Source organism: Acipenser ruthenus, chromosome 5 (assembly GCF_902713425.1).
Source record: "Acipenser ruthenus chromosome 5, fAciRut3.2 maternal haplotype, whole genome shotgun sequence".
Classification (NCBI taxonomy): domain Eukaryota; kingdom Metazoa; phylum Chordata; class Actinopteri; order Acipenseriformes; family Acipenseridae; genus Acipenser; species Acipenser ruthenus.
Genome location: NC_081193.1, coordinates 57,199,776 through 57,227,054, shown reverse-complemented (window position 1 = coordinate 57,227,054; position 27,279 = coordinate 57,199,776). Strand labels below are relative to the sequence as shown.

At 40.2% G+C, this 27,279-nt stretch overlaps 1 protein-coding gene across 2 annotated transcripts in view; it reads left to right on the top strand.

Annotated features, from left to right (window-relative positions):
• LOC117402697 (uncharacterized) overlaps nucleotides 1-21,693 on the top strand; it is a 60,663-nt gene extending 38,970 nt beyond the window's left edge. For both annotated transcript variants that reach the window (XM_034004086.1, XM_034004085.2), the window contains exons 2-6: nucleotides 4,422-4,576; nucleotides 17,704-17,770; nucleotides 18,447-18,519; nucleotides 19,020-20,008; nucleotides 21,006-21,693. In XM_034004086.1, coding sequence (XP_033859977.1) covers nucleotides 4,437-4,576; nucleotides 17,704-17,770; nucleotides 18,447-18,519; nucleotides 19,020-20,008; nucleotides 21,006-21,074 — 1,338 coding nt within the window. In that variant the 5' untranslated portion in view covers nucleotides 4,422-4,436 and the 3' untranslated portion in view covers nucleotides 21,075-21,693. The remainder of the gene's footprint in view (nucleotides 1-4,421; nucleotides 4,577-17,703; nucleotides 17,771-18,446; nucleotides 18,520-19,019; nucleotides 20,009-21,005) is intronic.
• The last annotated feature ends 5,586 nt before the right edge of the window (nucleotides 21,694-27,279 follow it).

Below are 27,279 nucleotides of genomic sequence, written 5' to 3'. Positions count from 1 at the left end.
AATCGGGGGAGGGAGGGGTTGGGTGGGGGAAATTGGGATTGATGTTTTGTACTACATTGTTCTATTGTCTCATTTCCCTTAAAATAATAAAATGTGGTCACAAAAAAAAAGAAAATGTTGTTACACGAAGTCTCATTTTATACTAATATAGTGTCCAGCGTTACGGTCGACGTTTTCACCGAAACGTTTGTGTTTTAAAAGTGGGTAAAGGCTTTATCGCTAACTAAATTACTCTGCTGCCAGCTTCCGATATCCCAGTAAAGTAAACATTTCACAGTTATACACTGTAACTACGGCTAAATTAAACAAACAGCGGTACAACAATTTTTATAAAATCATTTTACAGTAGCAGCTAGGGACATTAGACTACTCTTATTTCAGATCATTAAAAAAAGCAATGTTTTGCATGGGCTTTACAAAAAGATTCAGGGGTAAGAATTCAGTTTAACTCTATTTTAGAGTGTCCATCTGAATACATCTCACCAGATTTGACACATACTTACAACTAGGCTGCTGCGATTATACCATACCATAATCGCAATAATGGGAAATATGCTAGTCAATTGCCAATAGCAAAGTGAACTGCGGATTTAAAAAAAAAAAAACACAGAATCTATCACGTCCACATTTTCTACCTCTATGCATGGGCGATTTCGATTTGAGTGGATTTCCTCTCTGATAGGTGAAGCTGGTGAGTGTCTAAATGCTCCGGTAAACATAAATAGTAATCACCATACTGATACTTCGACAGCTTTTGTTGTATTTATTACCGCGGCTGCATTTTAGTAACATTAATAGCGGCTGGTTAAGTATGTTTTTGGTGTTTGAAATGGATACATTTCTTACTTGCGGAAGAAAACACAAGAGTCTACGGAAAGTGCAAAGTGACAAAGTTATACAGAGTCCCTTTGGATAGTGTTTATGTTGGCTTAAATAAAAAAAAAAAAAAAGTTTATCGTTGTTGTTCTAGTTTAATCGTGAGGTTAATGTTTTCGATACTGTAAACATTTGAAATAACACACATAAATTATACTGTGGTGGGAAGTAAATGGTAACGTGATAAACATTTACAGTGCAGATTATTTTGTATCTATAATGACTTTGCCAAATAAAGTGAGTATGATTGTTTCCAAAGAGATTCATAAATACTGTCTTTTAATTATGTGCATCCAAAGGCTACCGTTTGGTATTCTGTCTTAAACCAGCTGTGAAAAATGATATGTTAAATAAAACGGGTTAAACATTTGTTACTCAGATTATTCTGCCTTTTATTGCAACTGTGGTACCATTCAGTGAGCGAATATTGTAAAGGGTACTTTAGCTGAAACCTACCAACAGAAGGGGTACAGTGTTAAAAAAAGGTTGAAACCCCCTTGCTTTAGGCCTATACCACTAACTGTTTACTGGTTTGGTATTACAGTATATAATCTAATTATGAGTGAAAAAAAATTAAATAGGATGGGAAGTTGTTAGCTTGGCTGTAGAAATGTGGATTGTCAGTCATTCACATCAGAATGTTTCTATCTAAATACATAAGATAATTTAAAACACTTTAAAACTAAGTGAGTTGTACCTGTTAACTTGAATTTATAGTAAATTATTTCAAACCACTTACACAAATAGAAAAGAATTACTGCTATTTGTAATGCTAAAAATGATGTAAACTAATTTAAATATAGTATCGTAGATATCAAAATTTCAATAATTGTAGAATAAAAATGGTTCAATAATCAAACTGTAATTTTGATATCGTGGTAACCCTACTTACAACTTTGAGTTAAGTTTGATACATTTCACCTGCTTTCCACAAAGAATGACACCAATGTACATAAACTGCTAAATAAGCACCACCACAATTCTGTAAATGTCAAAAGTAGAAATTTGTAGCATTTTAAATAACATGTTTACACACAGAATAGTCATGAATTAACTAAAATAAAAGGGGGTAGCGTCTCGCTTTCATCTAGACAAATATGTCTACACCAACCTGTATGTCTAATGTATTTGCCGAACTAATATTTGCATACAGCGAAAATATTGCAACGACCTGGCAATTTGCGTCATTACAGGACTTGTTTTCTATCCTGTTTGTTTGTCTTGCATGTTTTGTGTTGCTGTGTTACATCACATCACGATTTGCTGTGCAGTCCGGGCTCAGCAATCCTGGACATGCATTTGTACCCTGTGACAGAGACAGAATGATTCTTGGTGATAAATCTCCCTCCCGACCTGTGAGGGCACTGTGTAAATGGAACAGAGTGCCCTGGGCTGGATGGCCAGACAATTTACACTAAATCATCAACCCAGAAGGGAAACGATGTGGCAGCTGCGGATTGGAGGAGCGGTTGCACTCGTTAACCAAGGGGTCATGATTGACGGTACAAAAGGGGAAGTAGTGAAGTGATCTGTTCCTTTGTATGGTCAAACACTAAACTGGAAGGAGAACCCGTATTGTTATCGTGAGTGTTTTGTTTGTTTTTGTCGTGTCTAAAGTATCACTTGTTTGTTGTCATTAGACGGCTAAACACGATCCGGAGCTGTCACTAAAGGCCAGCACTTATCTGGACAACACTGCACCATTGTTCACAATTAACTGTATTTGCACCACGAGCACTGTAGCACTCACTGTGGACTTGTGATTGTGTTTGTGTTACGTGTGGGTGTTTAAAATATCGGGACTATTTCAGGACCAACCCGTGGATTAAACGGAGCAAGACACAATGCTGTATTGCCTGTTATCATTATTGTTTAACTGTTTTGTCATCAGACGTTGGATTATAAAAATAAAACACCATTGCACTGGATTATCATTGTCTGTCTGTTTATTGATCACTGCATCACTCCTGCACCTGCACACTGTTAACCACTTTGCCACACACCCCTAGAATGCTGAGATTGGGGTCCGAATGGCATGCCTGAGATTGGTGAAGGCGGATGGAGGGGGCGGGTTAATGAAAAAGGATAAATAGGAGTGCATGCCACAGCATGAGAGAGTTGGAGAGCGAGTTGAAGACAAACCAAATAAAGACAGTGATCTGACAGTGAGGGAGTGGCTGAATGAGAGAGACGAGAGTTAATTAGCGAATTGTGTGTTCAGCTAGTATTTTATTATTTTGGCGTGAGCCATGGCCCTCTGTGGTTCTCATTATAACTGAGACGCCTCTCTGTGTGTGAACTGCTTCTTAACCTTTACATTTTAAAACAGTAATTATAACACTAAATGTCAACCAGAATGTATCCAATACTGCAGTGTACCACCTTAAATATTATTTTCTGCTGATCCACTGTGAAAAAGACAACAATAAGTTTATAGACCAGCTATGCAAACCCAACAACGTGCAGCCCTATACACACAAGCCTAAATCTCTTTTTCAAATCTATGGTACCTTTTCTTTAGAGCATGTATAAATAATTGTACCTGAGCATAAGCAATATTAATAGTTTCTTCCGCAAGTGAATCCCTCCTTGTCTCGCTGTGTTTAATTTCAGTGCGTCAGTTAACACTACCTTATCAGCACTGCATGTGCTTAGGTTATTTGCAACTAATGATGTCTACAGAAGCTGGCTCCAGTTCCACTCAGTGTGCATGCTCATGAGCTGCTTGATAATAGAGCAGGCCACAGACATGACATTAGTAGTTTTACTGGGGACACTATATTTTTTCTACATAATAATAAAAAAAAAATTTCCCACATCCTTGTGAATCAGCATTATAGGAATTTGCCCTCAAACAGATGAAAGTATCTGCAACACAATAGGCAATGGTGTACCAGCTGAAAGTCCAAAGAACAACATTCACTATACTGGTTTTATCTCAGTTTAGAAATTGCCAATAAATCTGCCTGGGTAAATGTGACTTGTCCACATATTAAGCAGATTAATTTTAAATACAAGGTATCTGTTTTCATCCCCTTAAGCAATGAGAGGTGTAGTTTTAGTGATCCCATCCAATTAAGCTATTTTTTATATTTTTTGTCAAATTGGTCAAGCATTGGGGTAAGTTGATATACTGTATCTGCATTGCTGAAAACAGTATAGCATTGTGTACACTTAATACAGTTTAGTTTGTGGACCCCACTAAATATAAAACCCCACTCATTTTCCCTTGTTAAATAGCAAGTTTTATTTACAATTTATCAAGATTCATTCAGTGATGCATCATTTAGAAGGAATTGTTTGTAACAAAGGCAGAAAGAAAATCCTGCAATCTGTTCCTTATTTTTAAAATCTACTTCTCATAAACAGATATAGAAGCAGCAAGGGGACTTTTTCGACCTGAAGTCCAGGTCACCTTTGTTGGAAGTCTCTAAAACCAGTGTATTCAAAAATCAATCATAAACACTTAACACCCCTCACCACAAACACAATAAACAATAAATAAATAAATAAATGAACTGACATTTGCATTTTAACTTTTTCAGGTAATCAGCTGACCGATGGCTCCAGTCATAGAAGCAGGCTTTAAATATTCGGCTGCTGGAAGCACAGGACTCTCCCAGCAGTCCTTGGTTCTAGTTTCCTTTATGGTCCTTATGGTCCTCATTGTTATGCTCTTCTACTGCTCGTCCTGTGGCTGGTGAGTATTCTGGATTTCTTGTTATTACATCAGCTGACCTGGTAAGATTGTTATATTTATTAATTATTTATTATATTACACCACAGTAGATTTTTATATTTATTAATTATCTATTATACTACACCACAGTATCCTGGATGACAGTCAGCATGGTTTTTAGGAAAGGGAGATCGTATCTAACTAACCTGCTTGATTTTTTTGACAATGCAACATCGACAATGGATAATTGCAAAACATATGACATGGTTTATTTAGATTTCCAGAAAGCTTTTGACAAAATCTCGCATAAAAGATTAATTCTCAAACTGAACGCAGTAGGGATTCAAGGAAATGCATGCACATGGATTAGGGAGTGGTTAACATGTGGAAAACAGAAAGTACTGATTAGAGGAGAAACCTCAAAATGGAGCGAGGTAACCAGTGGTGTACCACAGGGATCAGTATTAGGTCCTCTGCTATTCCTAATCTACATTCATGATTTTGATTCTGGTATAGTAAGCAAATTTGCAGACGACACAAAAACAGGAGGAGTGGCAAACACTGTTGCAGCAGCAAAAGTCATTCAAAATGATCTAGACAGCATTCAGAACTGGGCAGACACATGGCAAATGACATTTAATAGAGAAAAGTGTAAGGTACTGCACGCAGGCAATAAAAATGTCCATTATAAATATCATATGGGAGATACTGAAATTGAAGAAGGAATCTATGAAAAAGACCTAGGAGTTTATGTTGACCTAAGAAATGTCTTAATCTAGACAATGTGGGGAAGCTATAAAAAAGGCCAAGAAGATGCACGGATATATTGTGAGAAGTGTTGAATTTAAATCAAGGGAAGTAATGTTAAAACTTTACAATGCATTAGTAAGACCTCACCTAGAATATTGTGTTCAGTTCTGGTCACCTCGTTACAAAAAGGATATTGCTGCTCTAGAAAGAGTACAAAGAAGAGCGACCAAAATTATCCTGGGGTTAAAAGGCATGTCGTATGCAGGCTAAAATAATTGAATCTATTCAGTCTTGAACAAAGAAGACTATGCGGTGATCTGATTCAAGCATTCAAAATTCTAAAAGGTATTGACAATGTCGACCCAGGGGACTTTTTTGACCTGAAAAAAGAAACAAGGACCAGAGGTCACAAATGGAGATTAGATAAAGGGGCATTCAGAACAGAAAATAGGAGGCACTTTTTTACATAGAGAATTGTGAGGGTCTGGAACTCCCCAGTAATGTTGTTGAAGCTGACACCCTGGGAATCTTCAAGAAGCTGCTTGATGAGACTCTGGGATCAATAAGTTACTAACAACCAAACGAGCAAGATGGGCCGAATGGCCTCCTCTTGTTTGTAACTTTCTTATGTTCTTATATTCTAAGGAGAGGCTCTCTTGTATAGCTGCTACTCTGTCGTCTGACAGGTATGCGTACATCGTACTGGAGTCCAGCCGGAGCCCCAAGTACGTTGTGCACTGCACTGGTGTAAGCCGACTCTTTGCATTGTTGATGGTGAGGCGCAGCCTCGCCAGTTGCTCTGTCACAACCGCCGTGTGGGCCACTGCTCCCTCTCGTAACTGGGAACAGATCAACCAATCGTTGGGATAGTTTATTACTCTGGTCCCCTGCAGCCGCAAGGGGGCCAGGATAGCGTCCACACACTCTGAAAAAGTAAAAGGAGCTAGGGAGAGGCCGAATGGCAGGACACTGTACTCGTAAACGCTTCCCTGAAAGGCGAAGCAGAAATACTTCTTGTGCTCTGGACGAATGGGAATGTGAAAATATGTATCCCCTAAGTACACAGTGGTGAACCAGTCGCCCGGCCGGACTGACTGGAGAATGAGTCAGCATCTGAAACCTCCTTTGTTTTAAGAACACGTTGAGAAGCATCAGGTCTAGTCGGCATCTATTTTGGGCACCAGAAAGTACCTAGAGTAGTACACCTCTGCTAGGGAGGTGGGGTCTACGAGGCGAACGGCTCGCTTGCGCAGTGAGACGGCTGCTTCGTTCTGAAGTTCCGAGGCCTGGAGAGGGTCTGTCACAAAAGTATTCATGATTCCTCGAAAGGGAGGAGGTCCCAAGCGGAACTGGAGCGCGTAACAGTTGTGCATGGTGGTGAGCACCCAGGTGTCCGAAGTGCAAGCGAGCCAATAATGCAGCTGGTGTGCCGAGAAAGGGGTCTGAGGCCACAGACCTTCAGGGGCCCTGCTGGGGTTGCGGCGGGTCGGTCTGGGGCGGCTGCCTAGGGTGGTGGCCCTGGAACCGCCTCCTGGGACGCTGGCGCATGGACTGGTCATGACCTGCGTTTCCCCTGCTTGTTGGGAGGGTCAGGTTGTTCACTACTGGTGTGCCCTGTAGGTGATTCCTTAGGTCAGGGGTTCCCAAACTGTAGGAGCAATGACATTCTATGTATTTTTTTCTATTAACGAAAAGCAGGCACCGGCGGCAGCTGTAACTGTAGAAAAATAAAGTATAACAAGACAGTTATTGGTGGACTGTCAATCAAAGCAGACATTCACAAATCAGAGCTAACAGATTGCCTAACTGTAAGCGCTAGCTCTGACAATAGGGCAGTGTTATGGTCATATGATCGCTCTGCTGGCAGATGTAAAAAGTGTGTTCAGTATTAATAAAATTACAATATGTTAAATCCGCTACCAAAGAATACGTTTTGCAAAGTATAGAGAACAAAAAAGACAGCTACAGGTGTTGAATGCATTTGTACCGTGGGCTCGGTTTTGAGGTACTGGAATGGGTTTTTTCTTTTCTAGAAACATATTCATACTAAATTTTGTACTTGATATCATTAATTTAAAAAAGAAATTGATGCCTATGGTGAATACGCCTTTGTGACTAATTAGCTATTGACATTTAAAATATTGAGTACTTTGATGTATGTTTCAATATTAACAAAATCATGTTACTAATCAAACAGATAAATCTTGTTACGGTAAATGATTTATTAAAATGTTTGGATACACTACTATTTTATCGATTACTGGCTCGTTCACAGTCATCTTAAAAGAAGAAGAAGAAGAAGAACGTGGTTTACAAACGAGAGGAGGCCATTCAGCCCATCTTGCTTGTATGGTTGTTAGTAGCTTATTGATCCCAGCTTATTGAGCTTCTTGAAGGATCCCAGGGTGTCAGCTTCAACAACATTACAAGAAGTAGAAGAAGAAGAAAATGTTTTTGACTGATTCAAATTTCACTGCACATGGATTTATTTTCATAAGTTTTCTTTTGGTTAAATGGCGCAGCTACGGTCCGTGATTTTTTATTTTTTTATTTTTTTTGGGGGGTGGGGGGGGGGGGCTATTGTAAGTTGTATTTGGTTGTACAGAGGAGTGGCGAAAAAGTAACTTAAACAAGGCTTCCGTTTCCCACTGTATTGTGCGCATTCGTCTTTTTTGTGCATGACAGTTCAGCGTGAGAGGTAGCATGTGGACGTTTTAGTTGTTTTAGTGTTCAGAAATTTAGGATTTAAGAGTAATTTTTGTTGTGCCTGTTGTACTGGTTTTACTCAAAAGTGTTTCCTGTTCAGGTATTCATGAATGGGAATAATAAGAGACATGCACTTCTTTCTTGTTTGATGACCAAGAAAAATAATTGCATTTCTAAAATGTTCAATTATACAAAGGTACCTAATTTAAAGGTTTGATAAAAATGTCTGTTTAGTTTTTGCAAATTATTTTATTTATTAAAATTAAAGTGGTTCAAAAATAATTTTCACTCAGTGCATATCACCGTGTAACAATTTATTTATTTTTTTTGTTCCTGGGTAGTAAGTGTTATTTCTTAATTGCTTATGCCTCAAAAGTATAGAAAATGGCTATTATTTCCCACAAACTTTGCTTTTGTGACCAGGACAGTGATATTTTGAAATTTACCTATTTTCCAGAACATTCCAGATAGATTCAGTGCTGAGTAAACTTGGAGTAACTTCTAGAACTTTCTAGAACTTTCCAGTAATATAAATAGTAGTATAAATACAGGGGCCTTAAGCCCACCAGTTCAGTTTAGTTCCAGCTGCCTAAGTTGATACATATCTGCATTTTTCTGAGATGGCATCAAGGTCATAGAAGACTTCAAAATGGTGGCATTCCTGATGGGTCTCCAAGGCGGTTTTACCAAGTTTCCCTGCTATCTTTGCCTTTGGGACAGCAGGGACACCAAGGTGCACTACCACAGGCGGGACTGGCCACAGCGGACCGAGTTCTCTGTGGGGAGGAACAACGTCAAGTGGGAGCCACTGGTGGACCCCCGGAAGGTGCTGATGCCACCACTGCACATCAAATTGGGCCTTATGAAACAATTTGTCAGAGCTCTAGATAAGGAGTCGGCAGCCTTCAAGTACCTTCAAGACTTCTTCCCTAAGCTGTCTGAGGCAAAGGTCAAAGCCGGTGTCTTCGTCGGACCACAGATAAAGAAGATCCTGGAGTGCAATGAATTCCCCAAGAAGCTCACTAGGAAGGAGAAAGCGGCTTGGAACAGCTTTGTCGCAGTGGTTCAGGGCTTCCTGGGCAATCACAAGGCCGAAAACTATGTGGAGCTGGTTGAGACTCTGGTGAAGAACTACGGCACAATGGGCTGTAGGATGTCCCTCAAAGTCCGTATCCTTGATGCTCATCTTGATAAATTCAAGGAGAACATGGGAGCGTACTCGGAGGAGCAAGGCTAGCACTTCCACCAGGATATACTGGACTTTGAACGCCGCTACCAAGGACAGTATAACGAGAACATGATGGGAGACTACATTTGGGGGCTGATTCGTGAAAGTGATTTACAGTATAATCGTACATCTCGAAAAACCACTCACTTCTAAATCTTTTGTAGTCATTTTTGTATTACTTTAGTATAAATACATGTTAATTTGGATTCATATGTTGTTTTTTTCTGAACGAAAAGACACAAATTCATCCGTTTTCTCATTGGAAATAGGTAAATTTCAAAATATCACTGTCCTGGTCACAAAAGCAAAGTTTGTGGGGAATAATAGCCATTTTCTATACTTTTGAGGCATAAGCAATTAGGAAATAACACTTACTACCCAGGAACAAAAATTGTGTTACATAGTGTATTCTATATGATTTCCATCTTTCACAATATTTATTCAAATGAATAAAGGATAGTTTAGATTAAGTTTACAGGTTTAAACATATAAAATGTTTTTAATTTGACATTTTCCCATGGAGTGCTAATAGTGGGCCGCAGTGCCGAATGCAGCTGAACAGGTGGGCCTCACGTAAAAAAAGTTTGGGAACCCCTGCCTTAGGTCATCCAGCGGAGCCGTGGGAACTGGAACTGACCTGGTGACAGTTCGCGTCTGAGGAGGTTGTCTGTGGTTCGACCTGCCCCACACGGGAGTGGGCATCACACAGGACGCCATCCATATAGGCCGTCAGTATACCTGCCGTGTTCGTTTAAGGTGTGTCTCCATCACCCTGCATTGTGGTCTCCCACCGGCGGGGCCTTGACCAAGGGAAACCCCGCTAGGCCTAGCTTGTCTGTGCCTTCCGGGGAGGCAAGCTGCGTGTCCTGCTTCAGCATGCTTGGAGCTGAGGCCGGACAATTCCAGGAGGAATTGTCTGAAGGCCGGGAAGGCCGGGAACTTTTGAGCGCGAGGGGCCATCGCCTGCGTCCGAAAAACACTGCAGTGCGCCCCATCAGCACCGATGTCGAGTCCGACAGTGGTGGAGTGCTGGCTTCCGAGGCCACCTCGAAGCTAGGTTCCTCTGCAAGGAGTTTGAGCTCACCTCCTACCTCTATGCCAGAGGAGAAGGAGGCTGTGTCCAAGAAGGGCGCTATTGTGCCGGCTGGGATGCCTGGGGGAGGGAGGGTACAGTACTTGGGGCAGGATTGGAGCTGGGGCTGCAGGTGCCTGTCGAGACAGGAGCCCCAGGACCTGGGCCATTTGTGCCTTGAGGTCCATAATGTCCCTGGCCTGTTTAGACCGCTTCACCCTTCTCGCCTGGGACAATTCATGGAGGAGGGGCTCTGGGGCTCGACAAGCCGCCAACGGTCGGGCCATTGAGGACGTGGAACTCGCCCTCGTGGCCCTCTCCATTGACACATTTTGCTGTGTTCTGCACCGACTGAACACAGTGTGCACCGAACACTGCTTGCACTGGGTACACCGTGAGCTATAATATATATATATACAGCACCGTGCGATCAAGCAACGATTGCACCGTGTGCACCGTGCGTGCTGAGCACCTTGCGCACCAAGTACCCTGAGCACTACATGCACCGCATACCGTGCGGCGCACTAGTGCTGTATCACCGTGCACCGTGTGTGTACCAAGTACCGTGTGCCCCGGGTACCGTGCGCACCGAGTACCATACAGTACCGTGCGTCCCTGCACAAGCACTATTGCACCGTGTGCACAGTATCGTGAGGCACCATGCGCCCATGCACTAGCGCTGTAGTGGTGGGTACTGAGCACTGTGTGCACCGTGCGTACCGAGTACAGTGCGCACAGAGTACCTTGCGGCGCCGTGTCCATGCACTGGCGCTGTAGCGCTGGGCACCGTGTGCCATGTGCACTGTGAGCAACTAGATACCAAAGTACCAAGGGCTTTGCGTGCACCGTGGTACAGAAGAACCAGAGGGGGGGCGGGGGGCGCTATGCAACGGTGTCTACCCTAACCGCGTGGTCACACATCTGGTTAGCGTGTAGCACAGATCAGGGAGACATGAGGGCTGAAGTCTTGGTGGGCGAGTTGAAGCAGACAGCAAAAAACCATGGTAGAAATAGATAGATAGGGGAGAGCACACTGTTTGTTTAAAGGCCCGACTCACCGAGGTGGGCAGGCATACGCAGCCGGAGAGGTCTACTCAACAGCGGGGATGCGGCATGGTTTAGCCCCGTGGAGGAACTGTGCTCTCCCAAAAAGGAATAGACAACAACTCGCGAAGGTGACTGCACAGGCAGTCGCTCACACACGACAGACAGATAAGAAAGAGCAGCCTACCATGCAAGCGAGGAGGCCACTGAAAGACAGAAAGGAAAAGGGTTCGGTCTTTTTCAGAGTCATTGATTCCGGGAAAGCAACGAACCAGCTTTCAGCATGAATGCAAGGGAAATACAATCAACTCGATTCGACTCGAGAAGCTTTTTTCTAACATGCTCAGCTGAACACAGAGGTCCTTACCACCATCTTGAGAAGGAAAAAGAGAAATGGCTTCCTCAGTATGACGGTTTTAATCCCTCGGTGGGCGGGACTGAGTGTGTCATCCCAGGAAGGGGCCTACCGACAGCTCTGATATAGAGAGCTCAGCGATACCTACCCAATGGGCAAGCATATCCCATACATAATGTAATTGGTGGTCATCTTTGAATTGAAAGGGAACTTATATTTTCAACAAGGCCATATGAGGCTACAACCTTTCACAATTTAGTCCACCTGAAGATACTGAATAGTTTGCAGGGCTCCAGACCTTGATATCATATAAAAGTAAATAAATATAGCAACCCATATTGATATACTATATATTTTTATTCATGGTTAATATGGTTCACACATTTAAGTGTATAGTTTTAAGATATATATATACATATTGCAACAAATCAGCGCTCTTTGAAGTGCCTTTGTCACTTTTCCAAACCTTTTGAAGGTCGGTTGCCTATATGTTTTATTGTTTATGGTGTCGTTGTTTTAAACAAAACACCAAAATAAGGAAATGTACAGAAAAAAAACAAAAGACACAAAAGAGATGAAGCAAAAACCTAACTCTGTCTTGGAGCGCTAGCTAAACAATTCAGTTGTTCTAACTATTGATCAGATAGCTAAGCCATTTACCGATATACCATTTCATAAGAAACAAACACTTGCAATTACCTTCCTCTTTATATTCGTTGAGAGTGGCACTTAAATACCCTCAACTTAAATGCTCAGGTGTGCCTCCATTAAAACTCTAGGTTACCCCATGTCTGCCCATGAAGTGTAAGGCCGTTGTATTCTGGGAAGCGTAGTCTTTACCCTGCCTGTAATCCCTACAGGACTACATTTTCAAACTCCCCACTGGTGGCTATAAACTTTGTAAAATACGAGCACTAAGGTATCTCGCATTAATAATCTTTCCCCATATTTTGTCACTATATATAGCTAGGAGGAACCCCACTTAATTTTGTAGGTTAACCGCTGATGTGTAGAACTTGCAGAATGACAGGCAGGACACACGGAGTACAAACAACGGTAGGTTTTATTATTCTTCCTTTCAGAGCTGGGTAAAAGGATCCAACACAAATAAAAAAAAAAAAACTTTGGAGTTTAAGGGCTTTTTCTTCTTTGGTCACTTCCTTGGCTCTCTGTTACGCCTGTGTTTTCACTTGCAGCTTGGCTTAAACACAGTACGACTACAGGTAGCACTACCTCAAGTTACGTGAATACCAGAATCAGAGTATCACTACACTCCACTCCCCCCTTCTACCATACTCTTCTAGCATCCTCCCACTAGTTCCACCAGTCGATTTCAATACCGGTATCGTACCCATCAGGCATTGACTGGTTTTGGTAGTGATTGTGGGTTCTGTAGTTTATTACCTTTTAAAGCAGGGCTTCCCAAACTCGGTCATGGGGACCCCCTGTGTCTGCTGGTATTCATTCCAACTGAGCTCTCAATTACTTAACTATACCCTTAATTGAACTGATAATTTGCTCAGCTTTATGAAAATGGAACAATTTTTTTTTTTAGGCAGTGTAGACAGATACCTGAGGCAAAATGATTACCCACATTATATATATATATATATATATATATATATATATATATATATATATACACACACACTACCGGTCAAAAGTTTAGAACACCTCCATTTTTCCAGTTTTTATTGAAATTTACGCAGTTTAATGTCTTAATGTACTCTGAAATTAAAGCATAGAACAAATAAACAATTGGAGATAAAAAAAGAAATCATGGAATCGTTTTGTTTAACAACATTTAATCTAAATTTTTGATTCATCAAAGTAGCCACCTTTTGCAGATATAACAGCCGAACACACTCGTGGCATTCTTTCTACAATGAAAATCAAATATTGTTCGGAAAGTTCTTCCCAACACTGTTGCAGAAGTTCCCACAAATGTGTTGCACTTGTAGGTTGCTTTGCTTTCACCCTTCTGTCCAGGATGAACCCCTGACCAACTAGGCGTATACCAGAGGGTATTGCATGGCGCTGCAAAATGCTGTGGTAGCAGTTTTGGTTCAGGGTGCCACTCACTCTGTGCAAGTCGTCGACTCTGGATCCAACAAAAGAGCCCCAGACCATCACGCTTCCTCCTCCATGTTTAACAGTTGGTGTCACACACCGAGGAACCATCCTTTCGCCTACTCGACGGCGTACAAAAACCCTGCGTGATGAACCGAAGATTTCAAATTTTGATTCATCGGTCCATAAGACCTTCTTCCAGTCTTCAGTAGTCCACTGGCGGTGCTTCATGGCCCAGGCAAGCCTCTTTTTCTTATTTTGCCATCTTAGCAATGGCTTTCTTACTGCCACTCGACCTGTCAAACCTGCAGCTCGAAGTCTTCTCTTCACAGTTGAAACTGAGACTTGCTTACTTCGACCAGTGTTAAGCTGTGCTTGAAGCTGTTGTCCTGTGATCCGCCTATCACGCAAGCTGTTGACTCTCAGAAACTTGTCTTCTGATTCTGTTGTGGCTTTGGGTCTGCCAGACCTCTTCCTGTCAGAGTTTCCTCCAGTTTCCAAGTGCCTTTTGATGGTGTAGGAAACTGTACTCACTGACACCTTGGCTTTCTTTGCAATTTCTCTAAAGGAAAGACCTACACTTATAATGGGTTATAATGGTCTGTCTGTCTTCCTTTGTTAATTGCCTTTTTCTCGCCATTTATGAGAGCAATATACTCCTTCCTGCAGTACAATACTGTCCAAATAATGCTTTAGAGGGTGTAGTAACACAGTCTGTTCCAATACTGCTTTTATCCAGACAGAGGGTTTGTAAGTAATCAACAAAAGTTGGGACACCTGTAGGAATTGTTAGCATTAACTTTCAAGGCTTAATTTACTTCCATTGCTGCAGAACAGCTGTAAGTTGTTACCCCATTACTTGTTCCCTGAAAAAGGCCTTTTTGTATAACTCTGAAATGTACATTATTTTTCAGTTTTTGGTAACCTAAACTTTTTTTTTTAACCTTTGGCAGTTTACCGCTTACCTTTGTACCATTTCAGGTTATTCACTGGACTTGAACTGCTTAAATTTCAATAAAAACTGGAAAAATGGGGGTGTTCTAAAACTTTTGACTGGTAGTGTGTATGTGTATTTATATATATATATATATATATATATATATATATATATATATATATATATATATATATATATATATATATATATAGTGAAAATGACATTGATTTTGCTGAAACCAAGAAAACAATGGAGGAGGCCTGTACATGAAAAGGGGTGGGGCAAAGCCTTTGCACTGCAGTGTTTTTTATTTTGTGTTTTTCTTCCTGCTTTCTGGTCTGACGTCATCACTTAGCCATCCTGTCACATTGGCAAACAAAAATATTTAAAGAAACAAGGTAAAGGCAACCGTCCAAACAAAGCAGAAGCACTAACGGATAACAACATAGAATGTCTGAACAGAACTGAAACACTAAGTTTAAAAAATCCAGCTGCAATGCTGAACCTCATCTTCTTCAATATTGGCATCTAAATTCAATTGCAATTTGAACCTTAACATCTGCTTATTGTTTTTATTAATTTTTTTTGTTCAGATATTAATATCCATGTATTATAAACAATAATAGATGGACTTCAGCGAGTTACAACAAAAATAATTCCATTGCGGGGTTCTGTGACAGTTTATAAACTACCAGACCTGACAGTCTCGTAGTTTATGACGTCACAGAAACCCTAGATGTAATTCTTTTTTCCTATAACTTACTGAAGCCCAGCTATTTTATTTATATATATATATATATATATATATATATATATATATATATATATATACACACACACATATATAGCAATCTGTTGCGTATTTGCTCGTCACATATCCGCCCTAATCATTTATCTGCCACAATCAACCTCTTCAACATTAATTTATTATTGAACAGAGAAGATTAGTTCAGATAGTGTAGATCCTACCAAAGTTTTCTTACACTGTGTTGTATGTGCTCCGGGCGCTACCGTTGCTGGTAGTGTCATGTGAGCTGTTGGGTGTGTTGATATGTAAATACATACGTGTAAATATATATATATATATATATATATATATATATATATATATATATATATATATATATATAACACGCCGGAGCAATGTGGATTTTGTGGAAGAATCTTGGGGAGGCCTTCATCCAGCAGTGGATTAAAAAAGGCTGGAGATAATGATGATTGTGTGTGTGTATGTGTATATATATATATATATATATATATATATATATTGTAACACAGCAAGGAGGTTAGTTAATTATGACCTGCACCTGGCTGTTATTGTAAATTAGAGCCAGGTGCAGGATATAAAAGAGAAGCAGACAGTCTGCTGGGGGCTGCTGTGTGAAGAGCCCGCTTGCGAATGTGTGCAGGCGTACAAAGAAGTAAGGTATAGTGAAACCTGTTAGAGTGGTGTGTTAAAACCGTGTTTATTTTGTTTTGGGTTTTGTTACAGGGAAACAGCTTAGCTGTCCTGTTTAGTTTAGGTTCCTGATTTATGTTTAGTTAGTGCTCAAATAGAGCTAGGTGTTTGTTTTGTGTTTTATTTGTTTGTTTATTAAAAATAGCACGTCAGCACGTCAAAAATCAATTTTCTGTGTCCTGGGTCTGTTCTTAAAGGGGCAACGAACTGCAGAGTGGTGAGGTTCTGTTACACGTGGTGGCAGTGTGTGTGGGCGCCCCTACGACCCGGAAAAAAATGGATTTAAAAGAGTTGATCGAAAGGATCAATAAGAACACCGCTGCTCAAGAGGAGCAGACGAAGAAGACGGAGAGGCAGAGACAGGAGCTGGGGTTGGCCCCGTTGGTAATACAGGAGCGGGAGCCGACCAAACTGGAGCTGCTGCTCCAAAAGTGGGAGCAGGCAAGAGAAGCATCGCTGTCTTCTGAGCCAGAGGGGGTGGAGCTGCTGTCCTGAGAGCCAGAGGGGATGGAGCCATGGCTGTCGCAGGAGCCACTGGCTGAAAACAAGGGGGAGGAGGTGAAGAAGATACCTCCACCACAGCCCCGATCACCACCCCTGAAAACCAGTCCGGTGCTGCCGGGTATGGTCCCTTGCACCTTGCTCCAGGACACCCTGCCGGTCTGCCCAGACCTCCCGGCGCTAGACCTGGAACCCAAGAGCCTACACCATTGGCCACAGCTCTACACCTGGTTCCCTACTCCGCTCTCCCCGAACACACAGACGTCGCTGGGCTGCTGTCAGACGTCGCTGGTGCTCCCCCTGTTCGCTGCTTCGCTCCCCCTAGGTGATCGGATATCGCTACGCTGGTCCCCAGGAGAAGACCTCTGCCCGCTGCTGCAGTCTCCGGTTTCCTGGCTATCGCTGCAGTCGGCCCCGTCATTCCGATGGGGTCCCGTGTCCCGTTTGTTACAGGGAAACAGCTTAGCTGTCCTGTTTAGTTAAAAATCCATTTTCTGTGTCCTGGGTCTGTTCTTAAAGGGGCAACGAACCCGAGTGGGTGCGAGTTCTGTTACACGTGGTGGCAGGTGTGGGATTTTACCCCCCCCCCCCGTCCCTGCTGTGTTATATATATATATATATATATATATATATATATATATATATATATATATATATATATATATATATATATATATATAAATATATATATATATATGAAACACATAATAAACATATGAAAGTATATCATGCATTCTTTGCTTCAATAATGTGGGAGTGGTTAAGCTGGGTAGTTAATGTTGGGACTTGCCCACAACAATGGATAGAATACCAAGATGACTGCATAATCTGGTATGTTAGATTTAGTTGTGCTATCCATTTAAAAATAAACTTCAAGATTGAATTGCTAAAGTGTATTTACAAAGCTATGTGCACAATGTAAATTATGCAATAACAGTAATATTTGTTCATAGGAGAAAACCCCATACTAACTTTGACTAACTTAAAGTTAACAAATATACATGGATGTTGTGCTTTTACTTTCAGGCAATCCTTTCAATTTTGTGATGATCGTGAAGATGTGGAAAGAGGGGCTTCTAAACTCATTAAAGTTGTAGGTTCTCATTTTTTCATGACTCAGTTTGACTAACACTGGCATATGAAGTCTGAAGTCTGAAGTCACTGTTTGACTAGAAAAAAACAAAAGTCTGTAATAAAATTCAGAGTGGAATAGAAATGTAACAATGTAACAGTATAAAACTAAAAAAAAACTAAAAAAAATTTGCAGGACAGAGCGGTATAATATTGTTATGACTAATTTCATATTTCAAAATTATTTTATTTCTCATTTGCTTTTTCACTTTAAACAGGGTCTAAAATGCTCTATCCAACTTCAGTAAAACTGTGTGATCACCGAATGGCACAGAATTAAATATTTGTGTCTGAGAATGTTTCTTAAATATTGAATTTGATTTTTTTTTCTCAGTTTCAGAATACACTTGATATTATCTAAGCCTGCAGAATCCTTGTTGTTGATTTCTTTAGAGTAGGCTGCATCCTAATTCTAAAGAAATAATGTAATTCAGTGACATTTCAACTCTGCTGGCCCACCTTTTTCATACTATCACATAAACCAGTGGGGCTAGCAGAGTTGAATTGCACAGGAGAATACATTTTAAAAAAATGCATACATGTGTAGAAAAGTCTTTGTCCACAGGTTATTTTATATTACACTGGGTCACACGTGACTTATTTATATGTTTTGATAATGTATTCATTGTGTTCCACAGACTAAACTGGAAAACCTTGATTTTGTGGTTGTCAGATGTAATCCAGGTGGTGAAATCCTTAAGGATGAGAAAGGTATGAGATTTACAGACTACTTCATTCGGATCTCACATACTCTATCAAAATCAATAGACTTTTCTCCTTGCTTACAAATTTTTACATCACAACAACCATTTTCTGTGCTCCACAAAAACATGCTTCACCAGTAGTTATGCTGAAAGCTTCATGACCTTTCTATTACACTATTAGGCTTAAAAATAGATACAGTAGTTACGTTAAGCATGTACATATATAAATATACATGTTGTGCGTGTGTATATTTGGATGAAGTCTTTAGCCTTATAAATATGTTTGTGTTAAGCTCTTCAAAATGATAAAATGAAACGGGGGAGAGTGGGAATAAATAAACCCCTGTGAGAAAACATCTGCAAGAGATGCGGTATATCCTATGAGGTTGTGTCATGAGTTTGCTAAATTGTGCAAAGAGCTCGAGCTGAGAAATATGTGTCCTCTGTTTGTGTTTGTTTTTTGTTTTTTTTGCTTATGCATTGACATTGCTTTTTTCTCCATTTCAGGCAAACCTCATTTGGAAAATACTACCCAGGTATCAACTCTCAGCTCAAGAGTGGAAGAAGAAAGGAATCCCAATGGAGTAACAAGTTCTCTAGACACTGATAAAGCAATGCCAGGAGTATCACCCCCCCAAAAATTTAGTTCTTCTGTGAAGACAGATGACATGCAGTTTCCCAAGGGGCTTCACACTGGAGACGTCAATTCTGAACCTCTAAAAAATCCACCAGAAAACTTCAAGTCACCACAGCAAAAGGAGCCATTCTATGAGACAGTGACGGAAGTAGAGAAACTACCGAGAAATTCATCGGTTAAGAAGTTAGAAGGTCCAGGGGTTATCTTGGTCATGCAGAACCTTTCAAAGACTCTGTATGAGCCAAGCTTCCTTCCTAGCTTATTGGTCACTAAGCCTGGGGACCGAGAGACAGGCCCTATCTCTGAAAATAAGCATAAGAACTCAGACATTCTAGCAGATACCTTAGACCCAGCCTTGGAAAGCATCAAATTTCAACAGATAGAGGGACACATTTATGAAACAGCAAATGATGTAAAAGAAGCCAGTAGCCAATCCCTCCACTCTTCATTGACACTCTCTTACAGACATTCAGATGCCAATCTTCAGCCTGACAGTTCTTGTTTGTGGGTGAATGACGAGCCAGAAGATCCCACTTACCAAACTGTGAAGGAACTAGAAACTGAATGTTCTTCCCCTACACTTCTGGAGACACTCCAGCCAGAACCAGACAGCACTGGCGCAAACCAGCATAAACTGGTCTTAACAACAGATGCTGTACTTGAAGAGATCTTTGAGGAAGGAGAGGTTCTGGCCAAGCTGAATGCTGTCTATGCCAGAGTGAGCAGAAAGAGCAAGACCTTGTCCACAGCAGAGGAGGTCCATTCAGAATCATCCAATCAGGAACCTCATAATGATGATCCGCCTCCTCCTCCATTGCCGGAGAAACGCTTTGGTATCGATCAATCATCTGAATCTAAGGTGAATGTTTTATCATACAATGTGTATGAATGCTACATTTGTCACTACAGTGAGTATTCTCCCAAGACTACATGTTATGGATGCATCGAATGTTGAATAATCATGTAATAATTTAGAAGTATACAATACAATACATTACAAATTAATTTTTATATAGCGCCCTTCACGCCATGACATCCCAAAGTGCTGTACAAAGTGAAAAACTATACAGAATAGCTGATATATAAAGTATATAATACACCAGTCACAACCAATTATATAAAAGCACATTCAGAAAAGTATGTTTTCAATTTAGACTTAAAAGAATGCAGTGATTCAACCTGCATATGGTAACCAGAATAGAGTTCCACAACCGAGGTGCACAACAGCAAAAAGTTCTGGTTCCAGTTGATTTAAGATGCTTTTTGGAAAAGGTAAAAGTTCAGCTTTTTCTGATCTCAAAGAATGAGTAGGAATATACGGAGTAAGTAGTTCTTGGAGATAGGATGGTCCTAATCCATGAAGGACCTTATAAGTTATTATAGCAACTTTAAAATCAATTCGGTAGCTCACTGGTAACCAATGTAAGGATATAAGCGAGTATGTTAAAGCAGTCTGGCAGCTGTGTTCTGGACTTCTAAGTTTAGTGGCAGGTATCCCAACAAACAAAGAACTGCAATAATCAAGACAAGAAGTTAGAAACGCATGTATCAACACCTCTGCATCCCAGCATATGGAGGAATATACATCCACACAGCACTATCCACACTGCCACTAGGTCAAGAAATCAGGGTATTTATCATTTTGTCCAACTTTAAGAGCTTTTTTTATATTTTTTGCCAGAATTTTTTTAATTATTTTGTTAAAATATATATTTAATTCTTGGTGCTGTTGTGTTCAAACGTGCAGTAAGTATGGACCCAAGTAAGGGGCCCTAAACAATAAGAACTGCACATGCAGTATGAAGATGATATTTTACATCTCATTATTTATGTATTTGTTTATTACTTTATTTCAGATTTTGGAAAAAGAAGTAACCATAGAAAACCAAGCCACCAGTCAGCCAGAGACAGTGTCACCTCAGTAGAATTCTAGGGGAGGGGAAGCCAAGGAAAGACATCGAAGTGCCATTTATATATTGATTTGTTAATGGTTTTAACAACCCATTATAATGGGGTTATTTTCATTATATTCTAAATTGTACTTTTCTGGAAAAAACAGTGGTTATCACAGTTGATTAAGAAAGGTTAAACCACAAACTTGGGTTTAAAAAGAATCAATTTATGTTTGGTTGAAAAAGGTATGTTATATCGGAAAGGGTATATGGAGGCATTAAGACCCTGGGGATGATACTGATGTCAGGATTATCTCCAATGTAGGTTAATTGTTTAATTATGTAATTGTCTGGGAGTTAAGAGTGGTAAGGTTGAGAAGGTAGGGGGGAGGGTGAACGTGAAGAGGAGTTGCTGAGAGCATGAGTGGAGTTGCTTGTGCAGGAAGAAACGAAAGTAAGGAAAAATAAGTAAGTTACGTGTGTGTGTAAATCGGGGTAAACAGGAGTAGCCTGTCCCCGTTTAGAGAGGGTCGCTTTAACTGTTTAGTTAGACCCACAGAAGGGTTCAGGCTGTTCTTTTGTTTTAGTTTGCACCAACAGTGCATTTGTTTTGTTTTCAAATAAAGTCACGCCTCGGCGTGTTTCATTCTAAGTACTGTTTTCCTTAGAATTATTGTTATATACTACGCCCCACAAGGTCATTATCCTGAAAGACGGCAGCACATTATTTACAACATACACTACCGGTCAAAAGTTTTAGAACACCCTCATTTTCCAGTTTTTATTGAAATTTAAGCAGTTCAAGTCCAGTGAATAACCTGAAATGGTACAAAGGTAAGCGGTAAACTGCCAGAGGTTAAAAAAAAAAGTTTAGGTTACCAAAAACTGAAAAATAATGTACATTTCAGAGTTATACAAAAAGGCCTTTTTCAGGGAACAAGTAATGGGGTAACAACTTACAGCTGTTCTGCAGCAATGGAAGTAAATTAAGCCTTGAAAGTTAATGCTAACAATTCCTACAGGTGTCCCAACTTTTGTTGATTACTTACAAACCCTCTGTCTGTATAAAAGCAGTGTTGGAACAGACTGTGTTACTACACCCTCTTAAGCATTATTTGGACAGTATTGTACTGCAGGAAGGAGTATATTGCTCTCATAATGGCGAGAAAAAGGCAATTAACAAAGGAAGACAGACAGACCATTATAACCCATTATAAGTGTAGGTCTTTCCTTTAGAGAAATTGCAAAGAAAGCCAAGGTGTCAGTGAGTACAGTTTCCTACACCATCAAAAGGCACTTGGAAACTGGAGGAAACTCTGACAGGAAGAGGTCTGGCAGACCCAAAGCCACAACAGAATCAGAAGTCAAGTTTCTGAGAGTCAACAGCTTGCGTGATAGGCGGCTCACAGGACAACAGCTTCAAGCACAGCTTAACACTGGTCGAAGTAAGCAAGTCTCAGTTTCAACTGTGAAGAGAAGACTTCGAGCTGCAGGTTTGACAGGTCGAGTGGCAGTAAGAAAGCCATTGCTAAAATGGCAAAATAAGAAAAAGAGGCTTGCCTGGGCCATGAAGCACCGCCAGTGGACTACTGAAGACTGGAAGAAGGTCTTATGGACCGATGAATCAAAATTTGGAATCTTCGGTTCATCACGCAGGGTTTTTGTACGCCGTCGAGTAGGCGAAAGGATGGTTCCTCGGTGTGTGACACCAACTGTCAAACATGGAGGAGGAAGCGTGATGGTCTGGGGCTCTTTTGCTGGATCCAGAGTCGACGACTTGCACAGAGTGAGTGGCACCCTGAACCAAAACTGCTACCACAGCATTTTGCAGCGCCATGCAATACCCTCTGGTATACGCCTAGTTGGTCAGGGGTTCATCCTACAGCAAGATAATGACCCAAAACATACCTCCAGGCTATGTCAGAACTAGCTTAGAAGAAAAGAACAAGACAGTAGGCTTCAAATCATGGAATGGCCAGCACAGTCTCCAGACTTAAACCCCATCGAGCTGGTTTGGGATGAACTGGACAGAAGGATGAAAGCAATGCAACCTACAAGTGCAACACATTTGTGGGAACTTCTGCAACAGTGTTGGGAAGAACTTTCCGAACAATATTTGATTTCCATTGTAGAAAGAATGCCACGAGTGTGTTCGGCTGTTATATCTGCAAAAGGTGGCTACTTTGATGAGTCAAAAATTTACATTACATTTTGTTAAACAAAATGATTCCATGATTTCTTTTTTATCTCCAATTGTTTATTTGTTCTATGCTTTAATTTCAGAGTACATTGAGACATTAAACTGCGTAAATTTCAATAAAAACTGGAAAAATTGAGGTGTTCTAAAACTTTTGACCGGTAGTGTATATACATTGCAAAAACTTTGTTAATGCAGTAGTTAGTGTTGAACCCATCGCCACAAAAGCAAGGAAATGTGACGTTAGGGTTTTAAACCCTAACTCGCCATTCCCAGCCCCACACAAGCAGCCAAAGGAACCAGACAACACAAGCAACCACAGACTGCCGTCATCAGGTAAGACATAGAACATGCAACTCTTTCCAGATGACACAAGAGACAATATCAGTTACATCATGGTCTTCCAGTGCTGGTATATGGATATACACATACACTTCAAAACACAGACGCCCACTTAAGGCTGCAGAGCCACATCAACTTTACAAAAATAAAACTATACTTACATGCACTTTTGATTCCAATGCAAGTATGTAAATAACTGACATTTGCACTGTTACTGTTTTCTAGCACTTCAAAGCATTCAGTATAATCATATATGTTGGTTGGTAGGGAGCTTGCAGGGTTTAAGGCTCATTTCACCAGATATACTGTTGCCTAAGTGGCTGCATCCAGGGACATTCCTACCCAGAAAATCTGCAGGGTTGCTACCTGAAGTCAGCACCCACCTGTACCTCCCATTACCATATTGTGTTACTTGATTCCGCAATCTCTTATTCCTAAATACTGGTTGTGTGCCTTTACCTTTACATTTGGTGTCGGGGCACAGAGCTCGAGCCCTAATCCTGCTCAGTGGCAGGCATCCAGGATTACCTCTGGTGCGTCCCAGTTTGGCCTGAGGTTGACAAGCCGAAGAGTGCATTCGGCAGCGGAAATGAGAAACATGACCATTTACGCTAAAAGAGAATGACTGTACAGTAGTATAAAGTGTTTCATACAGTTTTGTATATTTGGCATTTTCCGTGTTTTTGTTTTTATCCTGGATAATTTAAAATTCTATACATTTTATTTTATTTACAGAGCATTAATTTAAAGTACATAGCTATTTGTTTGCCTGCTTTTGCCTCCCCCTTACACTCGCAACACCCCAACAGAGCCGCAGATTTGTGTTTCGTTGCTGATCGTTTCTGAGTAGTGTACTGTGTAATATCCGTCACTGACATTTTGTAACCAATCCGGTTTTGAGTTTAGTTGACGATCCAACCTCAGTTTAAAAAAAAAATAAGTTATCGTGGCAGAGCATTTGGCCCTATTCTCACACTCACACACATTAGTAAAAAAATCTCACACAGTTTTTGAAATTCTGGGCAGTTTTTGTTCGGTTTCTAATCGAAGTATAGTTTACAATAAGCAGCTATCTAAAACACATTGTGATTTGTTGACAACACATTTTTGGTCAATCATAGTGCACCTCCATTTTTGGTGCTCCATGCAGCTGCTGTCAGGGCAACATGAACTACAATATTTGAAGCAAGCTGTGGTGGTGCAAGTTGGACTGTATTAACTGAGGTAAGTTTTATGAATTTCTATCATCAAATGTGCTTTTTTTAAAATAAATCAAACAACAAAGTCGAGGTGGGCATGATTTTGGGAATGGCTAGAGACACTTATCAGAGTCAACACCAGTGTTGTTTTTAAAATGTCTATAACGAAACTGCAAGAAAAATAAATAACTCAAATTATTTAGTTATCTCTGATCTGTTTGGTAAAATTGACATTTGATTCCATTTACCCTACGTAGGGTCGCCTACATAGGGTAAATGGTTATTTTATATTACACTGGGTCACACGTGACTTATTTATATGTTTTAAGAACATAAGAACATAAGAAAGTTTACAAACGAGAGGAGGCCATTCAGCCCATCTTGCTCGTTTGGTTGTTAGTAGCTTATTGATCCCAGAATCTCATCAAGCAGCTTCTTGAAGGATCCCAGGGTGTCAGCTTCAACAACATTACTGGAGAGTTGGTTCCAGACTCTCACAATTCTCTGTGTAAAAAAGTGCCTCCTATTTTCTGTTCTGAATGCCCCTTTATCTAATCTCCATTTGTGACCCCTGGTCCTTGTTTCTTTTTTCAGGTCAAAGAAGTCCCTTTGTCGACATTGTCTATACCTTTTAGGATTTTGAATGTTTGAATCAGATCGCCGCGTAGTCTTCTTTGTTCAAGACTGAATAGATTCAATTCTTTTAGCCTGTCTGCATACGACATGCCTTTTAAACCCGGGATAATTCTGGTCGCTCTTCTTTGCACTCTTTCTAGAGCAGCAATATCCTTTTTGTAACGAGGTGACCAGAACTGAACACAATATTCTAGATGAGGTCTTACTAATGCATTGTAGAGTATTAACATTACTTCCCTTGATTTAAATTCAACACTTCTCACAATATATCCAAGCATCTTGTTAGCCTTTTTTATAGCTTCCCCACATTGTCTAGATGAAGACATTTCTGAGTCAACATAAACTCCTAGGTCTTTTTCATAGTTCCCTTCTTCAATTTCAGTATCTCCCATATGATATTTATAATGCACATTTTTATTGCCCGCATGCAATACTTTACACTTTTCTCTATTAAATTTCATTTGCCATGTGTCTGCCCAATTTTGAATGCTGTCTAGATCATTTTGAATGACCTTTGCTGCTTCAACAGTGTTTGCCACTCCTCCTATTTTTGTGTCGTCTGCAAATTTAACGAGTTTGCTTACTATATCAGAGTCTAAATCATTAATGTAGATTAGGAATAGCAGATGACCTAATACTGATCCCTGTGGTACACCACTGGTTACCTCGCTCCATTTCGAGGTTTCTCCTCTAATCAGTACTTTCTGTTTTCTACATATTAACCACTCCCTAATCCATGTGCATGCATTTCCTTGAATCCCTACTGCGTTCAGTTTCAGAATTAATCTTTTATGCGGGACTTTGTCAAAAGCTTTCTGGAAATCGAAATAAACCATGTCGTATGCTTTGCAGTTATCCATTTTCAATGTTGCATCCTCAAAAAAGTCAAGTAGGTTAGTTAGACATGATCTCCCTTTCCTAAAACCATGCTGGCTGTCTCCCAGGATATTGTTACCATATAGGTAATTTTCCATTCTGGATCTTATTATACTTTCCATAAGTTTACATATAATAGAAGTCAGGCTTACTGGTCTGTAGTTACCTGGTTCGGTTTTGTCTCCCTTTTTGTGGATTGGTATTACGTTTGCTATTTTCCAGTCTGTCGGTACAACCCCTGTGTCAAGAGACTGTTGCATGATCTTGGTTAGCGGTTTGTAAATAACTTCTCTCATTTCTTTGAGTACTATTGGGAGGATCTCATCTGGCCCAGGGGATTTGTTTATTTTAAGAGCTCCTAGTCCCTTTAACACTTCTGCCTCTGTTATGCTAAAGTTATTTAAAATTGGATAGGAACAGGTTGACATGTCGGGCATGTTGTCCGTGTCCTCCTTTGTAAAAACCTGTGAAAAGTAATCATTTAATATATTTGCTATTTTTTTTTCTTCATCTATGATTTTGCCATTTGTGTCTCTTAGACATTTAACCTCCTCTTTGAATGTTCTCTTGCTGTTATAATATTGGAAAAACATTTTGGAATTGGTTTTAGCCCCCTTAGCAATATTGATTTCTATCTTTCTCTTGACCTTTCTAACTTCCTTTTTGACTTGTGTTTGCAGTTCCAAGTACTCTTTCTGTGTGCTTTGTTTTTGGTCCCCTTTAAACGCTCTGTAAAGTGCCTTTTTTCGCTGAATATTTTTTTTAATTGATCTATTAAACCATTTTGGCCATTTTGTTTTAGATTTAGATTTGTCTACTTTTGGGATATAATTGTTTTGTGCCTCTAGTACTACATTTTTAAAAAACAGCCACCCTTTTTCTGTGGATGTTTTCTCTATTTTACTCCAATCTACTTCTACTAGTCTCTGTTTCATACCTTCGTAGTTTGCTTTTCTAAAATTGTAAACCTTAGCTTTAGTCATTACTT